Below are 10537 nucleotides of genomic sequence, written 5' to 3'. Positions count from 1 at the left end.
AATTTTTAATTTTTTTTTTTAAAAATTCAAAAATTATCAAAAATTTTTTTTAGGCAAATAAGTTTTTTTAAATTTCCAAGATAGCCATTTTGTTGATCGTATTTTTTTAAAACAGTTCAAAAATAAAAAAAATTATTAAAATTTAATGAAAATCGCCCAAGTTGGACCTAATTATTATTTTTAATTTTAGCCCAAAAATCAGCGCGATTGTAATAATTAACATGACAGTCATATTTTGCTAATGCCGTATGCATAGGTAACATAACTATTATTCTTAGAAACTCAAAATAATAATTAGCTCTTACTTGTGCAATTTTCATTAATTTTAATATTTATTGTTTTTGAACTGTTTTAAAAAATATGATCAACAAAATGGCTATCTTGGAAATTTAAAAAACTTATTTGCCTAAAAAAATGTTTTGATAATTTTTGAAAAAAAAAAATTGAATATTATACTATTCAATCAGAATTTCCATATTTATTACTGTAAAAAAAAACTGCATTTAAATATATTGATTTTCCATGTTGATACTAAGGGATGATAAGGGACTTCTGGGACATACTGTATATTAAAATATATTTTGTACACAACAAAAATGTATTATATTAAATATTTCTATTTTATTTTATCATAAATTAACCATATTTAACCAAATATTATTGTTTTAATAATTAAATATAACAAATATTTTCTAAGAGGGTAGTTGAAACATTTTTAATTATACCAACAAATAATTATTATGGAAATAAATTGACTTAACATGTAGTTGATATTATGTATTGTTGATATTTTTTTTTTAGAACTATCTGCAAATGTTTTTGTAAGTGAGTAAGTAACTTACCAAATAATTACTTTTTCAATTGAATTGGTCTATCTAGACTTTAGTACAGTTAATTTTGATTGGCTTTACAACATAATCATTGTAATTGAAAAAAATTATTGAATTTAATTAACTAGGAAATTGTCGTTTATTGCAAAATTAAATGTAAAAACAAATATTTTAACGGAACATTAAATATAATATAGTTAAACCAATGGTAATATTTTTTGGTCATTAATTGTGTATCATTCATATCAGTTATCGACATTCAATCTTCAGATTGGCTTTTATTAAATATGTTATACAAATTAATATTTTAAATTATAAATAAAAATTGTAATAAAAAAAAAGTATATACATTTTATATTAATAATATTACTTTCTGAAATTATTAATAATTTACAAAAAATACAATTATTGATAAAAACAAAATTTTTGAAGTTTTTAATGTTTAATGACAAAATTATTATACAATCTAAATATTCCATAATATATGATCATTAGTAAATCATTTTTTATCCAGATATTTTTACAAAATCTACATTTATAGTTTTCCCAATATTGTTAAGACGTTCAACTTTACCGAGTTTTGAATTTAACTGGTGTTTGATCATTTGACTTTTCAGTACTAAAATGTGCATATACCTACTGTATTGTTGAGCCATTGACATAGCTTTCTCAAATGTTTCTACTCTTTGATTTGGATGCTTAGCGTAAAGGATCTAGAATACAAAATTACAATAGGTAAAACAATAATAGCATATATTTATAAAGTAATAACTAAATAAATATCCGATAATTTCTGCTAAATTAATTTTATCCAAAAATATATTTATGAAAAAGATACAGCCAAAATTAATGTCCCTGAAACATATCATCCCAAAAGTAATCTAACTTTCAGATAAAATATTAAAATATATTTTACACATCCCCACATTCCCCAGTACATTTCTTATTGAGAAAAATAAATTTATGCAATACCAATAAATTTTTTTGATAAAATCTTTTGTATTTCAAAAACAAACAACCAATAATTGAAATTTTACCAATATAGTATTATAATATAATATTATTAATATACTGATATAAAATTGTATGGTTGTTTTCAAAAAGCTTGTAAATATAATACAATATTTTTCATAAGAGCATTCTTAAAATATGGGGTCTAATACACCATCTAAGCTCAGAATTATTGTTATTTGTTTGTATGTTACATTTGATGTACACTCAAAATCTAGTATACAGCTGAACGACTTCCAAGGCTTTAATTAAGAGAATAATACCCATGCATTTGTAGTCTCCGTCTTACAAACGTGCAATATAGCAAATTTTAGTTTACTAGTTTCGATTGTGTGTAGTTAGATTTGATATTAGTGTGAATTAACTTATTTTTAAACTTTTAGGCATTATCTGTGCTTAATCATTAGATTATAATTTTCAAGCAAAATATGAGCATTTTTAATTTGTGATACTTCAAATACCCATATCTTGCATGAAAATTAAAATATCAAAAAATTCTTCAATGCTAAGAGCACAAATAATGCTCATGTTTGTATCTACAAGTTTGATAATAGGTCAAAATTCACTCTAATATCAAAACTAACAGCACACAATTAAAACTAGTGAATGGAAATTTCCTATGTTTGTAAGACAGAAACCACAAATGCATGGATAGTGTCATCTTAAGTATAAACCAGTTTTATTTTACTATAAAAATTTGAAAGTCAAGTACAATGGGACTTACTTTATTAATGGAGTCAATACGAGCCTTGATGTGACCATCCAAAATAAGTTGCATAAGTTCATTCTCTAAATCAGGCAATGGAGTATTGAAACATAATGCCATTTTTCTTAAGTCAGCAGAGTCGTATGGACTAAATAATTACAAATTTGATTATTATTAAAACTATTATTTAAAGTATGTTGTTAAATATTTAGCTGACCAGAAATATTGAATCATTGCTTTGCTTCTTATATTAGAGTAGAGCTGGTTTATGTGAGATCCAATGTACATATCAAGAAGTAAAATTGGCTAAAATGAAATATATTACGTAGTATTTTAGTTATTAAAATAATTTATAATAAACAAAGGAATATACAAATAAATGTTTAGTACTTTTATTTTGTTCAAAATAGTTAAACAGACTTCATATTTGGACTCATAAAACTTGAAAATCGCATCACGTACTTCAGGTTCCAGTTCAAGGAATAATTTGAATGAGCTAAAAAAAAAAGTTAGTTATAAACATGGTGATTAGTAGTGTTAAAAGTGAATAATAATACTGTAAATAAAATATTATTACTAATATTTTAGCTTTTGGGGGGTGGAATATGAAATTATGTCAGACCAAAATGTTAAAAAAAAACCTATGGTGGCAACAAATCAATTTTTGTATTATGTTGCGCAAAGATGGCGACAGTCTTTCGCCACTTTTCATTGTTTTAGATAATATTATCATAATGAGAAATTTAAAAACAGCAAAAGACCAGCGCCATTTTTTGTCAGTGATGGTCGGCGGGTGGGGAGGATGTGTGCATCATACCTAGTTTATTATATCATGAACAAACCTATAGTATTTATACAAACTGAAAAACTTACTTGTTGCAAATAACGCTATTTTGAAGTTCTAAACGGTTAAAAGTAGCTAATGCGCAGAGTCCTCCATAAATAGCAATATCATTAGGAGTCATTACGTCACAAGAATCCCAATAATCAAGATTGGTTTTCAAGAAATTTTGAGCAGCTAATTTGTATTTACGACCAGCAAGTTCAGCTAAACCTGTCATGCATTTAAGTGTAGAACTGTATGTGGTCTGTAGTTCAGAATTCTAAAAAAATCAAATACAAATTACTAATACTATTAAATATATTATAAAATATTAATCATTTAAGCTATTATTACTTCCATATAGTCCGGAGTAGATTCAGCTTTAATTATGTAATTGATAACATGTGACCAATTTTGCAGATAAATTCCAACCTGGTAATAAACATTGTGTTTTTATAATCAAAAATTAATATTTAAACTAATAAGATATGAATCAATTACAAATTTATTTTATTTTATAAAAAAATAACTATTAAGACACTATAATTTCCTATAACTAAAAAACTATATAAAGTACTAACAATTAGAGCATCAATAATATTATCTTTATAATATTTCTATCTGACTTAAATGACTTTAATCATAGTCTAGAAGTTTGTAAATTCAACCATTTTTAAAAAATTACAATTGAATTTCGGAAGTATGTTTAATTTACTACCGCTTTTAGTAGTTTTTATAATAATACTAACGATAATATTTTCATTTATCGCGAAGTATTGACATGTGTATGAGTTGCAGCCGGTGGCCAGTTGCCCAATGGGGTATTACAGAGATTCTTGGAATTACATACTAATGTTAATTTACTACTCACACATAGACATAGCCCAAATGTTTATGTCATGTGAATAGCCTAAATATTACTCCTTAAAACATGATATGCTGGAACCCTCTTAATTTACAAAATGTTAGTTAACTCTAGAGCACATGCTTTATGGTAAAAAATACTGGGCGTATAGAAATTTGTTCACTATTTCAAGAATTCAAAATATTTACGTAATCTAACCTTAGTACCTTATAATTAGGTGATGAACTAAAATTAAATAAGACTCTCAACTGTATATGATCTGATGTCAGTAATATAGAAATATTCAAAGTTCTTCACTCATTAAAATACCGTCTAAAAGACCTTGTGCGTGGTAGGCTAACATTTATAAATAATTAAATTTTGGGTTATTTTTAAATTGTGTTTCCTAAGAATTTCTGGCCGATAAAACAATATTGATCGTAATAATAATTATTAATTAATTTATCAAGTCGTTTGTGTATTCTTATGAATAATTTTAATGGATTAAATTTTAATGTAGGGTTGAGAAATATTAATATTATCATGTCTAAAGGAAACAGCAAAATTATTTAATCTCATACTCGATAGATACATACTTTTATTATGTTAAGGCACATTGATATGACATGAGAGGAACTAGTACAATAATCTCGAGCCTTAGAATAACTTTTAGTTGCTTCAATGAGGTCTCCACAATTGACATAATGGTCACCAATTTCATTATGACCACGACGAATGCTTTCCTTAATCGAATTACTTTTATAGTTCTTAAGATCTCCATCTAGTTTTTCAAGTTTCATAGCTGATTTTTGAGTTGTAGTTTCTACCCAAATAGCATTAAACACTGGAAGTCCTGTATCTACCGGATTAGCTCCAGTAACATCTGGTAGTATAATTCTATTGCACAAAAAATAAAAAATAAATTAAATTTATAAACAAAGTTATTGTCTTAAATAAAAATAATACCCATGACATTGTTGAAGTTTATGGTGTAGCATTTGATACAGATTAGCATTCATTGTAGTAATAACATGTGAAATGGCCAGACGTAATGCATCAGATCGCAATCTTGGACAATGGTCTGCTATATACATAAGCCTGTAAATGCGAGCTAATCCAATGTAACTATTGGCATATGTCTCAAGGTCCTAAAGTCCATAATAATAATAATAATAATAGAGCTTAATAACGGTAGTCATTAGTAAAAAAGCACATTAGTCCTTACAAATGAATCAATGTCCACTTCATACAATTCTTCTTCGTTGTTGTCATTTTCTTCAGGAGGTGCATCAACTTGCATCGGATCTATGGCTCCAGCCTGGGCATTTCGTAAGGTGCGCTGAAATATAATGATAAATTATCGTTGGGTTACTTACATTGTGTTTGTTGAAGAACGTAAAAAGTACTTACGTTCAGTGATCTCAATGATGCCATTTTCTGTATAATATAATTCGTTTTAATGTATTATGTCAACGGATACTGAATGCCGTTCTGGTATCTACCACTATCTAGTAACGAATCGTTATTTGTCTTTGTGAGTCAGTTATCCCCTACAACAATGTAATCGCGTCGAAGTTGTTAAGATTGAAGATCGATATAGTTCGGTTCAACACTCGAAAAAACAATATTATTTATTTGCAATTCTTACAGTCTAGTACTTAATAAAAGAAAAAATTAGTGAATAATTGTGAAATGTGAATATTGTATTATTGTGATTAGTGGTCGCTGGTCAGTCGTGTGCGGTATTGCCGTATTGGTATATACTATAATATTGCGGACTGCGGTGATAATGACGAAATCGAGATAAGAATAGTTTTTTTTTTATGATAACCGTAACCACGGTAGAAGTATAACCACGGAGACGGCCGCATATTATTTTCTATTGGCAAAACAAATTAACACTGGAAGCGCTGTCGACGCCTATCGTACTGATGCACAGACAAAAGACATATAAATATATAAGTAAAAAAAAGTAAAAAAATTGAAAACTGACAATGTCTGTAAAGAGTCAAAATCTTATCGTGTATAGAAAATGAAAATATAAACATACAGTGAAATTTCCATGTATATACGTTAATTTGTTTTAAAGTTACACCAAAAGCCAAAATCGATTTTGTGTAAAAATTCCCGTTTTTCCTTGATTTTTCTTTTGTTTTTCTCGGCGCTTTTGAAAACTTTTGGATACTGTTGAAGAAAATCCAAGCACTTTTACTGTCCTAAAAGATGATGATACAAAAAGAAATAAAATATAAAAAGTGGTTAAGTGGATGTAGCTCTGCTGTACAGTAGGTTACAAGTGGGTCATTGTATTATTTGTATAAGAAAAACGATTCTGAGCGGAGACGGTTGTCAGTCTGGATTTTTTATATTGTTATTATTTATTATAGCCTGAATGTTGAATTAGTATTATTATATTATAATTTTTTATTCGTTGCTATATTATGGCGATAAACTAAGCGTTAGAAATTAAAATCCCATTTTTAACGGTTTTTCGTAATTTGCCGGTAGTTTTTCCAGTGGCATTAAATAGCAATTGAGAAAATCGAAAAATGACCTCCCTAAAGTACCATCTTGATCCAATTTGCTAAAAGATAATGTACTATATGTTGAAATCGAAGAACTTCTGGTAGAAACTTTGTATACAGGATAAAAAAAATAAATATAAACCCCATTGTAAAACCACAAGCGTCCTCGCTCCGTTCAGAATCTAAAACTTGTGTATTACAAATAAATAATAAACAATTTTCTTTTCTGATTTGTTGTCTTAAATCGAGTTTTAGGTGTACCGATAGGTAACAATGCGAGTGATCGGCAAGAAAAACAAACACTAAGTCATAACCACTTATTTAATATAATATATTTTATTTATAAATATATTAGGGGTTACCTGCCTGTCTTTACTTACCGTAAAATTAAAGCCCTTACATAACCATGTCATATAATTATAAATACCTAAGATAATCTAAAATAATATTAGAATCCATGACTGCTATTTTATTATGTATAATTATTGTCTTATATTTAGTAAACGAGGCATCCAAGTGGATACTAAGTCAGAGGCGGCTTGATCATGCATTTTGTGATCCATTGAACCACCAAAAAGTTTGGTGTGTGTCATTTTAATAGGTAGGTACTTGGTTTTGGTAATCAGTGTCCGGCATAACCGTTATAGATAATATAAAAATGGCTAATTCATTATTATTTATTCGCAACAAATAGATACAAATATACAATCGCATACATTAACAACAATCAACTTATGAAGTTATAAACAGCTTTATGACAAAAATATAGTCACATAATGTATGAGACAATATGTGACAATTATTTTGTTATTCGAAAATCACAATCAATTGTATACTTGAATTGTTTTATAATAATATCGTTATTACCGAACTACTGCAGTTTATTACATGTAAAATTGGCTGAAATGTAGTAAGTTACACTGAGTTCAACAACTGATGTGTCAAAGCTCGATCAATTTGCTTTTGTGTATAAGTGTATTGTAGACGAATATGAGGTTTTTTTTAATTTGAAAAATTCGTCTTTTTCTAAAACGAATTTTAATTTTTAATGTCCAATATTTAACTCTAAAACTTGTGACATTTTACTTTTTTTATTTGAATTATTGAGTTTAGTAATCAAAATATTGCTTAGCTTAAAGGTGTAGATAATTTTTATTATTTCCTTCAATACTCTTTGTGTATAATTTAGTGTTAATCAAATAATAAATATCTTCTTAAATAATAAAAATCAATAAAAAATCAATGGTAGTACCGTTTTATAATAGTATAATATACCTAGCTACACAAAATTCAGTGAATACTTAACGTTGAGCGTGTTATCATATACAAAGCAATAATAAATACATGGCTAAATATATATTTACAACAGTCTCATACAATGATACATAGTTTTTACTTTTTTAGACAAAAGTCTCAAATAATGATACATAATTTTTAGACGGCAATCTCATAATATAATAATATTTTTTTTTTAGACTCATATAATAATACATAATTTCCAATGAATTGTAATAATAATATAAACCTAGCGCCCGCCGTCCGGTCGAATAAACATAAATAATTGGTCGACTCATAGGATAGTTGAACTGCACATTTCGTTTTACACGGCGCTATCGTACCAGAGTCCGTGAATATAATAAATCTAATACAAATTTTGTACAATAGTACAATTGGGACAAGTTGACATTGCATACGCGCGAATGCGTATTGACAACGAAGATTTCACTAATAAATCGAAACACTGATTGCAGCCGGGACAGGAACACGAGGTGTTTACACTACTGTCCCCGGGGTACATTATAAAACACGCTGATTTACAAAAACAAGATAACTATGGTAATTTTGGTGGCACGGTACACGAAGTACGTGTGCAGCGGAAAACGGCGTACACCAACGGGCGCAAACGCGGCAGCAAAAAACCATCGGACGGACGGCGGTTGGCGGGCGAACAATATTACAAACTTTAAGGTGGGTGGCGGACGGTGGCGGTAGGGGAGAGGTAGAAAACTTGGTGAACATATTATTACTCTACGTCCACGAAGGTTTGGCAGAAGCAAACCCTGCGTGCCATGTTCACCAACGACTTCCAAACGAATCGTTTGGTCCTCTTCCAGGCAGACCTCCGCCGATCGACAGATCGTGCTGCCGGGTATTCCGCAGGTACCGGTTGGACAGCTGTCTTCACGCTGTCGCACACTGCAGGTGATTGGATTCGCAGTTCGGGAGACGACCGGGACCAGAAACATTCGCTCCGCCGTATCGGTCGCTGCTGCAGGACAGCCGCCGTGACCCTGCGATCCACGGCTAGATCCAGCGCGTCAATCAACGAGGTCGTATTGGATGTCACGCGAAAAGGTGCCTCCGACGGTGGTCCAATCACAAGCTGCACGTCCTGCAGGTATACGGCTGCAGAGTTCATTATCAATTCCGGCGAACACCGGGTACTACAACTGTTCTCTGCAGCGTGCTGTCCGCGGTGCTGCAGTAGCGGTGACCCGACCGCGGCCGTGATCTCGAGGTTCGCTGCCAAATCTTGAACGTCAACTATGGTTTCCCCGAGTGCGTCCGTACTGGATGTCACGCGAAAAGGTGCCTCCGACGATGCAGGTCTGGTCACAAGCGCGTCCTCCAGGTATACGGGTGAGTTAATACTCAATTCCGGCGAAGACCGGGTACTACAACTGTTCTCTGCAGCGTGTCCGCGGTGCTGCAGTAGCGGTGACCCGACCGCGGCCACGATCTTGAGGTTTACTGCCAAATCTAGGACGTCGACTATGGATCGTTCCTCGTTATTGGCATACAACTGTTTGGATTGTTCAGTTCCTACTGTGGTGTCCATATCTGCAGCAGTATATACGACGTGATAAACGAACGGCGAACAGAAAACTATGAACAGGACAAGAGCTAAACACTTAATGACGGTTTTCGAACAATTGTTTGTCTCCTACATTAAATAATTTATAGTTACTAAGGTAGTAGTGTTTTATTGTGGCTAGTATATAATTATCTTGAAGCCAGCTAGTAAGTAGCAAATAGTTTAAATTAAATCATATTATTATATACTTTAAAAATAATTTTTATGAATGAAACCTACGAATGTTCTTAAAATTATTCCGATTTGCGCGCAACGGGATCATACCACATTGTGTCATGAATACATGATTTAGATTAAATAGTGAAATCTACAAAACTTTTTTTACACAATTATTTCGTTTATTTCTATATTTAGAAGCATATTTACGAGATATTTTAATATACAATATTGTTAATTTTAAGTACGCACCTATCAAATCATGTTGACGTGGAGAGGTAATTTTAGTTCTAAAAAACATAAATGTCTAACTTTAGAATTTAAAAACATTGGAAAATAATTGCAATTGCAATTCGATGTAATTTTGATTTTCAAATCGATATAGGTAGGTGGCAATTATATTATAATATTATTTATCAAAGCAGTTCATAATATAGTACAACACGTTAATTAAATTAAGGGATCTAGTTTGCTTGTTAGCTGCGATAATTATTTGATGAAAGTAATCATTGTAAATTGTAATTGTGTTTATAAAGGTTTGTATTTATCATATATTTCCACTGAAGCCAAACAGAAAACGATAAAAAAATAGACAAATTTTAACTCGAGCGGAGTTGGCTATTATAATAATTAATGTAAGTACTCAACATTTTTATTAAACCGCAATATTATGGTATAATAGAAAAAATCATAACAGATCCAACTCAAAATGAAATGTTTTCCACACTAAGTATAGATCCCTTAAAATATATGTGTAAATATTAAAA

General features: G+C 30.1%; 1 protein-coding gene across 1 annotated transcript; it reads right to left on the bottom strand.

Annotated features, from left to right (window-relative positions):
• Nucleotides 1–686: 686 nt before the first annotated feature.
• On the bottom strand, nt 687–5978 carry LOC132947321 (COP9 signalosome complex subunit 1b). Its single transcript, XM_061017582.1, has 10 exons — nt 5625–5978; nt 5440–5553; nt 5181–5362; nt 4811–5111; nt 3725–3802; nt 3421–3650; nt 2938–3043; nt 2765–2853; nt 2566–2695; nt 687–1543 (listed from the first exon to the last, which is right to left on the bottom strand). The coding sequence occupies exons 1-10, from the start codon at nt 5646–5648 to the stop codon at nt 1337–1339; spliced, it is 1461 nt and encodes a 486-aa protein (XP_060873565.1). The 5' UTR covers nt 5649–5978; the 3' UTR covers nt 687–1336.
• Between the last annotated feature and the right edge of the window lie 4559 nt (nt 5979–10537).

This window comes from Metopolophium dirhodum, chromosome 6 (assembly GCF_019925205.1).
Source record: "Metopolophium dirhodum isolate CAU chromosome 6, ASM1992520v1, whole genome shotgun sequence".
Taxonomy (NCBI): Eukaryota; Metazoa; Arthropoda; class Insecta; order Hemiptera; family Aphididae; genus Metopolophium; species Metopolophium dirhodum.
The sequence above is the reverse complement of the archived record's forward strand: the minus strand, read 5'-3'. Positions and strand labels throughout refer to the sequence as shown.

Excerpts from the sequence above, each read along its gene's own strand:
- LOC132947321 (XM_061017582.1), bottom strand. The coding sequence starts at position 5,648 with ATGGCATCATTGAGATCACTGAAC. Across the intron at positions 3,044-3,420 it reads AATAGCGTTATTTGCAACAA|CTCATTCAAATTATTCCTTG; the intron begins GTAAGTTTTTCA and ends TTTTTTTTTTAG. Across the intron at positions 2,696-2,764 it reads GCAATGATTCAATATTTCTG|TCCATACGACTCTGCTGACT; the intron begins GTCAGCTAAATA and ends GTAATTATTTAG.